Source organism: Sorex araneus, chromosome 9 (assembly GCF_027595985.1).
Source record: "Sorex araneus isolate mSorAra2 chromosome 9, mSorAra2.pri, whole genome shotgun sequence".
In the NCBI taxonomy this organism is placed as follows: domain Eukaryota; kingdom Metazoa; phylum Chordata; class Mammalia; order Eulipotyphla; family Soricidae; genus Sorex; species Sorex araneus.
In genome coordinates this window covers 37,865,782-37,882,847 of record NC_073310.1, presented here as the reverse complement: position 1 = coordinate 37,882,847, position 17,066 = coordinate 37,865,782, and the positions used below count along the sequence as shown (strand labels likewise).

Genomic DNA, 17,066 nt, shown 5'->3' with positions numbered 1-17,066 from the left:
TATCACTGTCATCCTGTTGTTCGTCAATTTACTCAAGCGGGCACCAGTAGCGTCTCTATTCCTCTCAGCCCTGAGATTTTAGCAGCCTCCCCTTACTCATCTTTCCCAATGATTGGAGGCTCTTTCAGGGTCATGGGGATGCGACCTATCATTACTGTTTTTGGCATATCAAGCTTGCCAGGCTTTGCCTGTGTGAGCGGGATATTCTCGGTAGCTTGCCAGGCTCTCTAAGAGGTATGTATATACTATCTATCCCATTGATCAAGATTTGCTGAAGCAGGCCCAGTAATGTCTCCATTCATCCTACCCCTGAGATTTTACCTCTCTTTACTCGTCCTTCCCAACGATGCCACATTAGAGGCTCTTAAGGGTCAGGGGAATGAGACCCAACATTGTTACTGTATTTGGCATATGAATATGCCACAGGGAGCATTTTTATATGTGGAAAAATTGTGTACTGGGAATTTTCAACTATTTAGCACTTCCTTACTGTTGTCCAGTAGATTATTTTGACATCAGTAGAGAGAATTTTGAAACAGACTTCCTATATTTCCAAGATAGCTCATTCAGATCCCACAAAATGGTTTTTCAGGCTTCCTACACATATTAGTTTTAAAACACACTTTAAATCACTCTTCTTTTGGTGGGGGGGCACTCCTAAGGAGTGCTTAGTACTCATTTCTGGTTTCATGCTCAGGGATCATGCCTGGCAATGCTCAGAGGACTGTATGTGATTCTGGAGATCAAACCAGAGTCAGTTGCATGCGAGGCCTTAACCTCCATACCTTCTCTCCAGCCCTACTTAGTTTTTTGCAACAGTATTTGTCTTAAGTAATAGTCTCCCATCCAAGTACTGACCAGGCCTGACCCTGCTTAGCTTCTGAGATCAGACGTTATCGGGCGCATTCAGGATCTAGAGTGATAGCACAGCAGGTAGGGCGTTTGCCTTGCATGTGGCCGACCTGGGTTTGATTCCTCCATCCCCTCGGAGAACCCAGCAAGCCATCGAGAGTATCCCACCCACACAGCAGATCCTGGCAAGCTACCCGTGGAGTATTTGATATGGCAAAAACAGTAACAGCAAGTCTCACAATGGAGACGTTACTGGTGCCCACTTGAGCAAATCAATCAACAATGGGATGACAGTGCTACAGTGCTACAAAAGTAATAGTATTCGTGAAGACATAATTAGTAATTTTATGCACATAATTGCATGTTTATTAAATACATATAGTCTATACATCACTTAATCATTCTGCATGTATTAGTCTGTGACCTTCTTGACGTCTTTACATGAACTTTAATGGAATAAACAAGTTACCAAATTTAATGTATGAACAATCTTAGAGGCATAGTTGATAACTAAAAGGTTCTTTTTTTAAGGCATGCATTTGAGGGGTGGATCCTCACAAATAATACCCTGTTCATTTTTTTAGTTTTTCTCTTTTTATATCCTACCTTTCCTCTCCCTTTCTTTTAAAAGATAGATTTATGGAGAGTGCTTCTGTTCCCTGAGTGTCCCTGTGAGGGAAGATTGAAGATAAATGCTATTTTCACCGTAGATTATAACATGAAAGGCAGAGTAGAAGTCACCTAGACCAAGGCTATTTAATTTGGGTTCCATGCCCTGAAATTAAATATAAAATTATGTACACTCTTCTTTCCTTATATTTGAAGAAGTCATGAAGCTCTAAACATTTATAAGAAAAGTGATTGAAACCCATAGAAACCTAAGCTTGCTAAAGTTGGTTTTAGCTGCACCCAGGAGCAGCACTCACAATATCAATAATATATCAAGGAAGTACTCATGGTATGTCACCAGTGATGAGGCATACCACGATGGGGCTTACATTCTGTCACATACCTTATTGCTAGAATCATAGAGTCTCTTAAGAGTCAAGATAATTCCAGCCTCTGGAGTCATAGACAGTTAGATCAAGGCCCATCTGCGGACAGAGAGTGGGCAAAGGTGTTGGCAGAGTTTCCTCCTCACTCCAACATGTTCTATAGCAACACCAGTGAACTATTGACTGGCCGCCTGAGCACATTCCACCATAGAGCATTTGCTTGACCGTATTGCTTGGATACGACCTGAATGATAATTAGATCACATCATTCCCCCTTTTTTGGAATCAGTGCAATGAGAGCCAGGCCACTGGAGGATTCCAATGGCCTCTGATTGCACTGACTCCAAAATCCTCACACTGGCTTTTAAAGTCCTAGTGAGTTTGGATCAGAATCACCTATTTGATTTCATCCTGTTTTTTTTATCATCCCCTATTATACTTCTGTTCCAGCCACACCTTGAATATTCTTTGTCTATGCCATGGACATAAATATTGTTCTCTCTGCCTGAACCACTCTTTCACTAAGCATGTTTGAATATTTCCTTATTTTTCAGATCTGAGTCTTTTTTTGGAGGGATAGAGAAAATATCCTGAAGTGATATGGGGCTATTCCTAGTGCAATGCCTGAGGATTACACATGGTAGCAGTCATGAGATCATGTGATGGTAGGGGTTGATCCCAGGTCTCCCACATGCAAAGCATCTTCTCTAGCTTTTTGCCCTCGCTTTCTAGTACCAGATCTCAGCTTGAATGTCGCTTCATCAGAGAGCCTTTTTGAACCTCCCAATCTGAAAATTAATTCCACCTATCAGATGATACCAACTACTTTACCGTGCGAGCCCCTGTTTCTCTTTATTGATATCTGTAATAGTCTTCTGAACAGTTTGTGGGTTTTTGTCAGTTTCTCCAACTAGAATTCTCCCAGAAATATTTGATGTGTCTTACTCCTTGTTAAACCTAGCTTCTTGCTCGGTTCCTAGTCCATTATAGGTATGCAATAAGTATGTAATAAATGAATGAATAAAGAAATTGTGATGAGTGTCCTGATAGTTTCAGGACAAGAAGGGGGCATAAGAGGCCTTAGCCTCTTTTGGCAATATTCCCATCCGTGTCCAGAAGTTTGGCTCACCTTCCCACTCAGCATTCACCATATGCATTGTTAAAGTACCAACCTTTCTTTCCTCAGTCTCAAACTCAATGAGACAGTTTCCTTTCTTAAATAGAACTTTAGAATATGTGGAGGGTCACAACTCTTTAGTTGTGGTGTTTGCACACACCTGGCTGTAGTACAGTGAGAAATAATTTGCCATACAGGGGATCATATGTAGCAGAACTGTAAACCTCAAATAGCAGAGAACCAGGATCGCACTTGGTGCATTCAGCCACACTGGTCATTAATCTCACAGCCTTATTCTTGCAATACAGGCACTTTAGGCTATCAAGCTATACCCTGGGCCTCTGTAGAGTTTCTTGAGCATAATCTGCACCTACTGTCTCAACATCTTGTTCAACAATATAAAAGAATAGGATGTTGGAATGTTTCACAACATTTGATCTTTCATCACTAAATGTAGCTTTGTTCTTAAAAGAATATATCATTTTATCAGGCTGGATAGTACAGCAGATAAGGCCTGCCTTACCCAGTATGTTTTGCCCAACCCAAGTTTGATCCCTTGCACCCCATATGTGTCTCCCAAGGATGGCCAGGAGTGATCCCTTAGTGCAGAGCCAGGACTGAGTCCTGAGAACCAGTGAGTATAGCCGAGAAACAAAACCAAAAAAGGAAGAATATGTCATTTTTATATAAGTTCAATGATATTTTATCTTTAAAAGATAATCTGTTAGACACAGACATCTATAAAAGACATTATATTGTAACTAATTAGGTTTCTGAATTCACACACAGTAGTATGTCTGTGAACATTTGCCTTTTGTGAGTCTCAGAAGTGGAGGGCAGCCTTGCCCTGATACTGGGTGCTTTATGAACTGGAAGCACTAGCTCAGCAGTTGCATCTATCTGAGAGGATAAGCCGTAGTCTAGGGTGAAGACACTATGAACTTGTCATCTGATTTCCTGATTCAGGATGTCTAAAGAAAAATCATATAAAATAGCTCAGCAGAGTGGGCCAAATGCCAGCCAGCTACCAGTCTGTGCTGTGTGGCAGCCTGTCAGCCCTCAGCACCAGCCTGGATAGGAAAAGGGCTGTGTTTTGAATGTCACAGTCCATCCTAGATTCCATCCTAGATTCCTTACAATGCAAATCAAAGAATGCTCTGTGAAACCATGAACTGTGATTACTTTACCTAACCTTGTAGCTTTGAGTAGTGTTGCTACGGAGAAAGCCCCCAAAGCTCTGACACATAAAGCATAGTGGTTTTGCTCTTAAAAGTCTTAAAACAGAATTACTGTTAGCGATCCTCTTCCCACTTTCCACCTTGCTTTTGTGAAACAGAATGGAGTTATTTTTTAGAACAAATCAGTAGTTAGAATGGCAAAATGTTCTTTTTCTACAAACAGCTGCAGTAACATGCCAGATTGTCTTCACTGGTGTTAATTAATTGAACAGATTTTGGAGTGCATCGTCTTGCATTATATCCATTAATGGTCTCTGCCTTTTTCTTAACCAAAAAAAAAAAAAGAAAAAGAAAAAAAAGGATTTCTCTGAGATCAAGTAGATTTACTTCCTTACTGTTGCAAATATTTGTTAGAGTTGTAAGAAATTTAAGCAACTAATACTGTTTAAATTTAAGGAGTTAGATGAGAAACTAAAGCTAATTTAGATAAGAGGCTAGAGCTAATAATTCTGTTTTCTAAATGTGTTTGTGGGTTTTTTTCTTTCTAACATAGTTCATTTTCATCATCATTCCCTATGTCCTTCTCTTGGAGCACAGATCTGATATTTGTTGACTTTGTATGACAGGCTCCAGCTCTCTCTGCCAGCTGAGAACCATCTAGCACTTCCTATTGCTATACTAGCCCCAGAGTGCCCATTTCTGCCCTGGTTTTACTGCAGACTCTGCTCCTATTGGGGCTAGGATCATGTTAAGTGAAATTAGTCGGAAGGAGAAAGACAAATACTGAATTATCTCACTCATAGGTGGTATGTAAAGAAACAAATCAAGGGAATGATCAGTGAATAAGATCAAACCGTTAAGACTGAAAATCGAACTGAGGTTCCCAAACTGGGATTGGAAGAGGAGAGTGAAAAGGAGGAAGGGGAGATTAGAAGGGACCTGAAAACAGTGGTGGGAGGATGTTGGCACTTTGGTGTGGGTATGACACAGTAGTGTTGTTTGCTTAGAGCATATATTTAACCCTATTGTAAACCATGTTAATAATAATAAATTAAGGGAAAAAGGTACAGCAGATACTTCACCTCCCTATTACCTGGGCTGGAAGAACAGGAAGGAACTGGAAAAACAGATGTCATGAGTTTGAAAGAATATTAAGATGCAGGACCTTTCCATAGTTTCCTTTGAAATCTGGATTATTGTTATTAAAGGTATGTTGTAAATTTGTCGCTGAAGTAATTGACTGAAGGATGCTTTCAATTCTCAGCCGGCATACATCTCCATTGTAGTAAATATTCCTCCTCAGAAAACCTTTCCTGTAGAGAGCCTGGCTGATCTGGCTAAACTGTCTAGCCTGAGATAGAACTGGGGCCTGGGGAGATCCTACACCTCTCTGACCAGTCAGGCAGCAGCTGTCCCTTGCTGTCCAGGGCTCTCTGCACGTTTACTTTGCAGAAACACATTCAGCAAAATAAAGCTGTTAGTTGGGAAAACTGTTTCTGTGAAATGTGATTGGCACATGTCAGAATCTGAACATTATTTCAGCTGCCTTTTCTCTAGAGAATTGTGCATGCTCTGACTCGATAGCAGATATGCCATCCATAATTCCTACTGTAATTTGTATAGATAAATTTGCTACATAAGGTATTTGATCTAAAAGGTACGTGTGGTTTTCTTGGTACCAAATTAATATTTTATAATAAGACAAATTTTCCTAAACCTCAGTACTATGTGGAAATATTATTGTTTGCAGTACTATTGCTTACAATGTCTGTTTGCAGAGACAGAGGTCAAAGAGACCTTTAGATATTAGTGATTTGTTTGAATGGAACAACAACCCACAAATGCTTCTTGATTGATTGACTCCTACCTAATACAATAGTATTTCCTAAACACATTAAAAGCCAGGAATATTGGTAGCAACTTATGTCTAGAGTATTTTTCTTGTATTAGATGTAGAACATTTAAATGAAGTCAGAAAGAGGCAGAGATGTTTATTGTTCTTGAGGAATGCATAAGTCATACTCTGTGGTACAATGGGGTCAGTGCCTATAGTACACCAGGATCTGTCCTATGTTCACTCTCCCATTATAAGAAATTCATGCTCCCTGAAGAGGCTGAACACTAAAGGGATCGGTAATGTACTGCCTACATGTATGAGGAAAATAAACCATTATGCTCGATCATAGTTGAGTGGTGGACATTTGACAGACAGTCTCTTTAGCTGATTTTAGTGTAGGACAGCATGTGCATTTGGAGGTAATGGAATGTCTTCCTTTTGAGGGAACCAGAAAAGATACATATGGAATCTTTGTGGACTTAGAATCAAAGCCATAACTCAGGTAACATATAAGGAAAAACATACTAACAGTATAAGATTTAAATAATCAGAACTGTTCCAGAAAGATAATATGACTATTTGAAATCCTTTTTTAATTTTTATTGAATATTCATGAGATTGAATTTCAGTCACACAATGATCCTCACTCTTCCGCCCTCCCCCCTTGTGCATTATGGTTTGCAATACAGGTACTAAGAGGTCATCGTCTTTGTTCAAGGTGTTCAGTATTTTTCAGTATTCAGGAACATAAGACTGAAGCAGCTTTTTAACTGGGTGGCAGCTTTGGGATATGGACATGACTGTCAAGGCTTCCCGAAGTACAGGAAGGTAGGGGAGATAGCCTATCCCAACTCCAAGAAAACCTGGAGATTTCAGTCACAAAACCTACATACCCGAATTTTCAGCAGATTGTATCCCGGTGAGGTTCATTTTGAGATGGTGGAGTCTGGCCACCATCTCATGGCATGGCAGTAATTTTGGACTGTAGAAGCAAGAGGCTCCCAGGGGCTCTGCTTGAGTGGGCACCAGGCTGACTCACCCCCTCCAGTTTACCCTGGTCTCTTCAGCCTTGCACGGGTCTGAGATTAGCTGTGACTTTTGTTCTCTTTTGAGATTTATTTATGGGTCTCTGAAGCAGGGCTAGTAGAAGAGCTTACATGGCAGTGCTGGAGTGAGTCCGTGGGGATGACTGCCAGTGCTTCCAGGAGTATAGGGAAGTGAAGGGAGGTAGTCCATCCCAATTCCAAGAAAACCTAGAGATTTCAGTATTCGAATTTTCAACAGGTTAATAGTGAGGTTCATCCTGAGATGTGGAGTCTGACTTGTGCATGGCAGCATTTTGTATTGTGGGAGGAAGCATCTGCCAGGGTCTCTGTTTGAGCAGGCATCAAACTGATCTATCCCATTCATATACCCTGGTCTGTTGAGCTTTGCACGGGTTTGAGAGTTAATCTTTTGATCTCTTTCAAGATTTATTTATGGATCCCTAAAGTAAGACCAATAAAATGAACTGGTATGGCTTACTTGAGGTGGCTTGTGGGCATGGCTCCCATATACTTAATTTTGGCTGTTTAATTTCTCAGGAACCCTGGGTCGATCCAGAGGCACAGTGGCAATTTGGGGGTATCAGGAGCCTGAAGGCACCGTCAGGCTGCTGATGCACTCACCCCACAGGTACAGGGTGACCTGCTGGCAACACTGCATCCCCATATTTGAAACCTTTTAAATATAAGTGAACAGAAGAGATGAAAAGGAAGAGCATCTTGGATGAAAACAGAGTAGAAGAAAACCTTTATCTTTTAAGTTTCTTCTCCCTTGTTTCCTGATGAACTGGTACTTTGGTACCAGCTTGACTTAACTCTCTTTTGAATTACCTATTTTTCCTTTTACTAGAAAGTTTCATAAGAAATTTGGGAAGCATAGAATGAGATAAACATTAGATCTTTATTCAACATTCACAGTGTTAAAGAATATAATATTTTAAACCCATGACTCAAAACAGTGGTATACACCAGAAATAAAAACTACAAGTGTTTGTAGACAGTTGGGACTGGAACCTAGAAAGACACTTGAATACCTTAGCATTTGACTTTTATAATTTTCAACATGCTAGTTTTATGAAATTCAAGATTATTGAAAATGGTTCTTTCTTAAAAGCTCTTATTTTTTCATAGTGGTTTTTTAGTTTACTAAGCCTTGAAATATTAATTTCTTGAAGAATGTGAGGTATTTGAAAATGAGATTATTTTGTTGTATTGATAAAGGTACCTGGGAACTTATTTCCTCTTCATTTTTATGATGTCATATGTTAAAAAAGTATTTTGGCCTGAGATAATATTATAAAGTTAAGTGTAAATTTTTTAAAGCCATTTCTTATCCACAGATGATGAGGATGGTATGGACTGCATGGACAATGAGAGGCGGCCGCACTTCCCTCAGTTTTCCTACTCTGCAAGTGGACGAGAATAAGTCTCTCATTCTGCTACTTCACTGTCATCTTAGATTTATTACTTAAAATGATTCCTGAATATCACACCAGTCCTAGCTCTTACCAATAGCAGGAGCGCCTTCAGACATCCCAGACCAATCAAAGGTCTTCACCTCTCGCCACCTTTCACCCACATGAGAACACACATAATGCGAAAGCACACTCGTCTTTTTGTTTTTGCATGAAATTGTATCTCAGTCTAAGGTCTCATGCTGTTGCTGCTACTGTCTTACTATTATAGCAACCTTAAGGGGTAATTTTACAATCTTTAGAAGTCATGAGCCCACCATTGTGAACCAATTTTCATGTTTTGATCTTTGGTTTTTGTTTCTCCCTAACAGTGAAGGCTAAATGAGATACACTGACTCTAGGTACATTTTTTAACTTTCTAGAGGATAAATTAAAAATAATTAGACTAAGAAGTTCATAATTCAAAACAAGCAATTGTGGAAGGGTGGTGATGTGCGTATGCAAAATTTTAGTAAGCCTAAAGTAGGTGTCTATCACTGAGATCTGTCTGGAATTCGTTAGGAAGCATTGAGAGAAGGACTGAACAACTGTTGGGATAGAGTTTAAGTTCCCATTGGATACTGCAGAGGAAGCCCAGTATTACATGTCGACATCCAGGTTTCATGAGCAGTCGTGGGCAAGTGAACATTATTCTGCCAAGGAAGGAAGCATATGCACAGCAGAGTCAAGGTCACTTAAAAAAATCTCATGACACGATTTGCACCAGAGAACATTTTCCCCCATGCTTGGAGATCTTTTCCCTTCTTGATATTTATCACCTCTGATGGCTGAAGAATGTAGACAGGTTTTAAAGATCCTGCTTTTCACCAAATGTGTACACCAAGGTAAACAGATGTTTGCCTTCTTTGTTTTACGTTTTTTACTTTCAGATCTACGTGAATTAGCTTTTTCTCAGATGTTAAAACTTTGAATGTCCTTTATGATTTTGTTTATACGGCAGTAGTATTTATTTTTTAGTGATGATAATTGTATGTCATGTTAGCAAATGCAGCTCCAACTTAACGTAAATAGACTTACTGCAGTTTATTGATCCATGTGCAAGGAATGTACATGCTGATGAGAATCATGCACTTTTTCTCCTGTGTGAAAATGTTTTGATGGGACTCTGAAACTGTACATATTGGTTAGAATTTGGCTTTGGGAGAAGAGATGCTGTTTAACCCCTTGGTGCTAAAAAAAAAAGAGAGAGAGAGAAAATCCCCACTATCCCAGCCAAGGGGTTAAAGGAACAAATGGATGTTGGTGTGTGCTCATTTGAGACTCTAAATGTTATGACGACTTGGCAACATAATGTATTGAGGAAAACTGAGGCCTGAGCGATAAGAAATGTATGTTACTTGGCAAAATGAACACATCTTAAGTAAGCTGTAAAGGTTAAGAACCTGGTGTGTTTATTCTGATCATGGTACATTTATCACTGAATTAAGCCATCAGGGAAAAAAAAGAACACCTCCAACTTTTCTTTTTCTGTATATACTCATGTCCCCAAATTCCAACATTTCTCACTGAAAGGGGACATGTATGCAAACCTCATCTTTCTCCTTCATTAATGATGATCTTCAGATTAAACCCTTTGGTGCTAGGAGCTGACATTTTCCAAAGCAGCCTATGAAGTCCAAGGAGCTGGGGTCTCTTCTTGCAGCAAGCAGAAGGCAACTTGGCTCCATGGAATGATCATGGAAATGTATTTTAGTTTAACTATCTGACAGCTCCCAAATGGAAGACTACAGCATGATGCAGTATTATGACTGCCTCGTAAGAAAGAGCAAGTGACTTTCTAAGTAGGATGAATCATATTCATATGCAGATGTCTTAGCCTCTTGAAGCTGGATGTGTGGATTATAGATATGAAACCACTGCTGGCGGTGGGGGACCACTGGGATTGCAGGGGGGTTAAAGGGCATTTTACTAAGGCAGCTAAGACATATTCAGACATAGATTTTATCCTAATTTTTCATATTTCTACCTGAGTGAAGTTCATCCTTAGTGTTGAGTGGGAAGTTACAATAAATGGTAGTTCATTTTTATTTACACATATAGCTTAACTGTTTTTTCACTCAGAACTATGTTGAATGTTTTACTTTGACAAGAAAGTAGAATAGAAGGTATGCCTGTAAGTTGTCTTGCATCCATCAAATTAAAGAGAAACAGGTGAGAGGAAGTGAAGAATGCTGAGACTGGCTGGTGTTCAGAGCATTCATTCTTTTGGAGGGAAAATGTGATACCATACACTAAGCATATTGATAACTTATTTTCACTCTCTCTCAAGTGATTTCCATGAATCTGGCCAAGGACACTTACTATAAACTAGTGACTGCATTTATAGGGCCCAGGCTAGCCCAGCCAGTGAGTACCTGTGGCCCATTCCATCCAGTTCCATTTGTGTCTTGAAAGATGTTTTCTTGGCTTTCGCTTTGAAAATCCTGACTTTCACTCCCAGATCTCAATCAACTGGCCTGGAGGAAAAATAGGAAAACAAGAAATGTGTGTAAAAGACTTCTAAAACTTCCCTTATTATGCACATAGCATTAGGATTTTGGCAGATGGAAAGGCCTGACCTGAAATCATTCTATTAGAACACAGTTTAGACTCCAAATTCATCTTGTTCTCTTTACCCTCTTGTCATAATGCAGCCATCTCAGAGGAAGTTGGTCATTTCTGCATGGATTTTTTGGCAGGGTTACTCACAGCTTTGCTTTCTATACTAATTCCATAGCATTATTCCAGTATTGTTTTTCCATTTTCATACCTAATTTCTGGCTTCTTAAAGCTGACTGTTCTTGCAGGGGCCACTTGCTTCTCCTAGAATACAAAAGTGAGGGCCTTCCTTACTAACTGCAGGGTCTCTATATTACACCTCAGTGTACACACTTTGCTGCTACAGTTTGTACTGTCTACAGTAGAATTTCCTTATCTTGCTCCTGGTAGTGCATTACAGGCAAGCATGAAATGTAAAGTATTTATTTAAATAAAAAGAAAACCTCTAAATTGGTAATTGAATTACCTCCCTGTAGCTTTATAGTTTGTGACATTTCTTGACCTTGCTAGTTCTCATTAGATCCACACAAGATCTAGTCCTCTGGTTAAGGATTTTAAGCAGACGCAATTATGAACCCAAGAAACTGTATTACTATTACTGTTGGTCATACTAAAACTGTTTATTTCCTTAAGTATATGACCCACAAGGATGTGAAATAACTACAAGAAACTGTTTTTGTACACTGTACATCCTTAGTATTTTTACACGTATATGATAGGGATGCACATTATTTTCCTTCGTACAGACAGCTTAAATAAAGCACTATGTCAATCTGATACTTCTCTGTTTATTGTTGTTGGATGTGGTTCTGTAGTCTCAGAAATTAACTATTACCTTTTCTGAAGAAAAAAAATTTTTAATAGTTCCACCTGGTATTAACCTTCCCTGTATAGAATGTGATAGGAAAATATGTAAATTTCATATATCTCAAAACACACACCGGGTTATTTTATTATTTCAATAAGATGCCAATAGTGCAGTCATACAAACTTTGATGAAGGGCTACTTCCAATGAGAAGAAGCTATTTCCATTGGGGAGAAGCACTGGGTTTCCTAAAAAATCTGCTATTGATGCCAGAGACCCTAAAAGTCTTCACAAAAAATGGTTTGAATTTGGAAGTCTTAGGGAGTGTGGCTCATCAGTATGTCTTCCTGATAATGTGTTGCTTGGCATACTTCCTTTTTTAGAGTATATTTTTAAACTTCATGGCAAATTAACAAGCAGACCTGGGTAATAGATAGGACGGCTGGAGTACAATATGATTTACCTAAGTCATTTTGGTTGGGGCCTTTTTCTGATTTTACCTCATAAACCTACTATTGTAGAAACTTGGCTTTGCTCCTGTGACTAAGCCAGAGAAGAGGAATGGCTTTGGGACCAAAGTTAGTCAGGCATATATGTGTATGTCACACAATCACAGGCATGTATGTGTACGTCACACAGCCAAATTTGAGGGCATTCTCACATGTGCTCTTCTCTCAAAAACCACTGGGGTTGACAGATGCAGGAGGCTAAAATAAAGTGACCTCTATAAGTCTTTAAAGGTGCTATTTTTAGAATATTGTATAATTTATTTACTGTATTCCTAAAACAGAATTAGGGACAATTAACATATCTTATGTGACAGCCTTTATGTCCAGCGCATTTGATGAAATCAAAAACTTCTGAAATATAAAGAGAAGTTCTATTCTTTTAGGCTTGAACCTTTTTCATGCTCAAGAAACTCAAATGGTCTTTTCATCTGTATCATCCCACTTCCTCCAAAGCCTAATCCACATCCATTCTGAGAGGCCGTGAAGATGCTAGACTGCTGGCAGGAGAATAGTCTAAGGTCAGGGACTTGTCCCAACTCAGCCTTGCCCCCAGTGTTCCACTGTCATCCTCAAAGACAACCCAGCATTCTCAGCACCCATTTTTGTTACTTTAAAGCATTTGAGGGCTTAACTGTGTACAGTAGAAATACTATTTTAAACTAAAATAATGATCTGTGTACAGATATTTGATAGAACTCAAGTAAATTTTGTAATTTCACTAAGTACGTTTCTAGGGTCCTCTCAAATAATGCATATTGAAGAAGAAACCTGACACCACCGAGCCAAAGATGCTTTTTTTTGTCTGTTTTTCTTAACAGAATAGAGAGAATAATGCTTAGTGCTTCCTGGGTCTCCTGATTGTGCACAAAGTAGCAGAATGATAAATGGTGGAGTCTTAACAGGATGTTGGTTAAAAGGTGAACAAAGCTGAAGGATGATCACAAAGAGGGAAAGAAACACGAATGGCAGGAAAAAAGTCTAGTCCTTAATAACCTTTGGCCTAATTAAAATGTGCCTTTTTGGTGTGTTTTGTTCATCATTACCAGGTATAAAGAAAATATTACAATCCAAGTCTTTAAAAAGTTCATTTACTGAAATTCATATGTGTACTATAGCATACAACTGAGCAGATTTAAAAACATAAACTTCAAGCCATTTCTGAAACCTTATGCCAGGAGGTCTTCTCATCTAGTTTCCGATTTCATCTAGCCCGTCCATCAATGCAGGGATCACTCGGCAGCTAAAGTGGCAATGACGACGCAGCCTGCTGCAGTCCGAGGTGGTGTCTGCTGGGAAGGTCGCGGTGCATTTTGGCATATTACGTGCAAATCAGATGAATGTAAATATTTCTTTGTAAATCATTTATTTCACTGTTTCATCCAGGTCAGCAATCAGATTGTGGCATGCTGGGTAACTGGAAAAAATGACAATAAAATAAATTTAAATAGATCCTGTTCTTCAGTGTGATTTGTTGTCTTCACTGTTTCAGTCATTGCTGCATTTTGGGGGGAAAGTATGGGCAAAAAATGTAGGAAGCAGCAGTAACCAGTACAATTTGTGCCTTAAACTTAGCAAAGCTCAAAGCCCTTGTTGAATACGGTGGATTATTTTGTTTTTATACTTCAGTATACCTAAAAATAGCCTATACTACAAATACGGGCAGTCTGATGACAAGACATGGTCAGAAAACTATCTCCTCCTCTGTCCTAGAAGAGACTGATTCATGCCAGAGTCCATGTACTGAAAATTGTTCACAGATTGTAATAAGTTACAATTGTTACAAAACTAGAACAAAGGCAGGAAGGTGGATCAAGTGTCCCTAAGAAATGCTGGTGAAATGATACAAGTTAAGACCCCCAAGCTTTTAGCTACTAGTGACATACTTAAGACATTTAGACATAAAGCCCCCCCCCCAACACACACATATCCTGGGAACACAGTATTTAGCATTCTTGATCTCTTAGTCTGAAAACTAGCTCATGAAAATTTGGGGAGTCACAAGTTAAAAAAAAATACTGAATTCTGTGGCCGGATTATGTGGTATTCTGATTACTTTAAATCACCGGAGAGCTGAAAAGATAGTATAGGAGTTAAGGCTTTTGCCTTGCATGCAACAAACCCCAGCTGATCCCAGGCATTCCATATGGTTTCCCAGGCACCACCAGGAGACATCCCTGAGCACACAGCCTGACTAAGCCCTGAAATGACCCAGGACATATCTGCCTTGAGTGGGCCTCTTCACTTGATAGTGAGTGGTCTGGTTTTTCTAGAGATGGTGATTTTTTTCCCCTAGGGATTCAAGAATACAGTTGTATCTTAGATGAAAGGATAAGCACGAATCACAACAAGCAGGTTTCAAAAGAAAAATATGACAACCTCAGGTAGAAAATAGGCATAATGTATAGTATGGAATAATATAGAATATAGATTAATAATACATAACAATAAAGACCAGAAGTGTAAGGATTTTTTCAGACCAAGCACATTTTCATCACATTTGTGGCATCTTTGAGCTGTAGGGCCATCGGTAGTTTATCATCTGATCTATCCTGTGCTGGCATTTGTTGAAACTGGTCGCTTCCAGTTCCTCTGTGTTGCTTCAGAGCACAGATGTGAGGTCCACTACGAGAACACACGAGGAAATCCACGTTTTCCTCCGTGCAGCAGCTCACTGATGACTGTCTCATTGTTGATTTTATACTTTATTTGATTTTGGTACCCTAATTCATCCTCACCATTACCTGATAGCACTTACTGTTCACTTTGTTAAATCTTTGAGTAACTACTTCACTACATTAAGTGCCTGTTTGATCTGTTAAATGCAGCTCTCCGTGTAATCCTATTTGCTGAAACTTGGAATGAAGAACCTCACTGTAAATCCAGAGATCAGTCCCAAATCTGGTTTATCTGCCATGACATGGATAGTGGCCATAGTTACTTTCAGAAGGTTGCTCTGTTGTGCACAGCACACTCATCACACAGACGAGGATGCACTTGTTGGTAGTATTAGCCATTAAGAGCTGTGGCTCGAACCCTCAGCCACCATCCTCCCATCATTCCTCTGCTTTTAAACTTGTCACCGTCACCCCCTGCTGTGGCCCTGGGTGGGTGGCCACTTCTGCAGTTGTCTGTAGCTGCCTCCCCAAAGAGTGGAAGGTCAACAGCTGCCAGCTGTGCCTCTGAAATACTAAATGTTCCTCATCTGCAAGCCCACTATTGCTAACCCACTGTCCTTTGTTCTCATTTTAAATCCTAACTGAGCCTTTTCTCTAACCCTGCCTTTCTGATGTCTATTTCTGAAATTTGGCATTAAATTCATAGTTTAAAATACGAGTCTCTCTGGGTGACCTGAATTGTTCCCCAGGCAACCATGCATTGGGACCTGGCCCAAAGGTCTCTGTGGCTGCTTTGGGTCCAAGTCTGCAGGAAGAGGACACAGCTCTGTCTCACCCCTGTTCGTGGGGGGGGTTGTTCCCTACCTCAGCGGAACTGGTCATGTTCCATTTGTCCTTTTAACTGCGTTTCTCTCCTCAGCTTCTTAGTAGTCTTTGCAAAGGGAACACCTCCTCCTTCTGCCTTCCACCTTGCCCGGGCACACATTTTCTGTCACTGTGTGGCCAAAAACGAAGAAGAAGTAAAAGAAGTTCTGTTCTACATGCCTTTTGCAAGAAGATACCCATTTTTAAATGAAGAGGAATTCTTCTCCCCACATCATCTTGGGATTTTCTAAACTTCCCCTAAATTAACAGAACTCCAAGGAAGCCACCAGTATGGCCCTCATTGGGGCTTCCTACTCCCGGGCCGTCATGTTCGGGAATCAAGGACCACTGATGTGCACTTTTACCAATTAAGACCAGGCTCTGGGACAGGGCCTCCTGATACATTGTGATGGTTGCTGCCCTTTCCCCCCATCCGGTGGCCCAGACAGTATCAATCTCTACCTGCCCGTTTGCTTGCCTGTGCTTTTACCTCATTTCTCTGGGTCTCTAGCCAGAGCAAAAGGGTGCTAAATGATTTATTCCTTTTGAGACTAGTGATTTCAGTGTCAACTCTGTTAGCTTCTTCACTGGGCTGTGACATATAGAGAATCCCCTTTCTCTAGGGAAGCCAATTTTCTCTTTAGAAAAGTCAGTTGTTCAGGAAATTCATGCCCTCCAACCCCTACCCCCCCACCCCCCCGCCGCCCCCGTCCTCTGCATACCCTTGGTCTGCAGGTGTGGACCTGTCAGAAGTAAGACCTCTCCCAGAGAGCAGGGCAAGGTCAACCACCTACGAGCAACGGGACCCACCTTCCCCAGAACTAGAACTTTAAACTTGCTGATCTGCCTCTTCCCTCTGCATTCAGTTTGGAAACTGGCACTAAGCAGACCAGGAGTTCACAGCAAGGATGCCACAGACCCCACAACCCATTCATCCTAGAAGCTGCTGGCTGGGCTTCAGACAATGTCACAGTCATAGTTCAAAGTTTTCCCTAGACTCTTGGGACTGGCTGGCTGCCTCTGGGCTCCAAAAAGGGAAAGGAACCGTGAGAGCCAGAATGAAGAGGTAGGGGCAGGAAAGGCTTCCGTGCAGAATGCAAGTGGGGAAGATGAGACCTTGGCTTTCGAGGAAACCGCATCTTGGGCTAGACTGGAGGGGGAGGAAGGCCTGTGCAGGGACTGGCAAAGGTCAGTTCCAGGACACAGGATGCAGACTGCCTGCCCAGGCTCTATCAGC

General features: G+C 40.5%; 1 protein-coding gene across 4 annotated transcripts in view; it reads left to right on the top strand.

Moving 5' to 3' along the window:
• AKT3 (AKT serine/threonine kinase 3) overlaps positions 1-13,799 on the top strand; it is a 346,959-nt gene extending 333,160 nt beyond the window's left edge. For all 4 annotated transcript variants that reach the window (XM_055147428.1, XM_055147432.1, XM_055147429.1 and 1 more), the window contains one exon: positions 8,363-13,799. In XM_055147428.1, coding sequence (XP_055003403.1) covers positions 8,363-8,448 — 86 coding nt within the window. In that variant the 3' untranslated portion in view covers positions 8,449-13,799. The remainder of the gene's footprint in view (positions 1-8,362) is intronic.
• Positions 13,800-17,066: the final 3,267 nt, after the last annotated feature.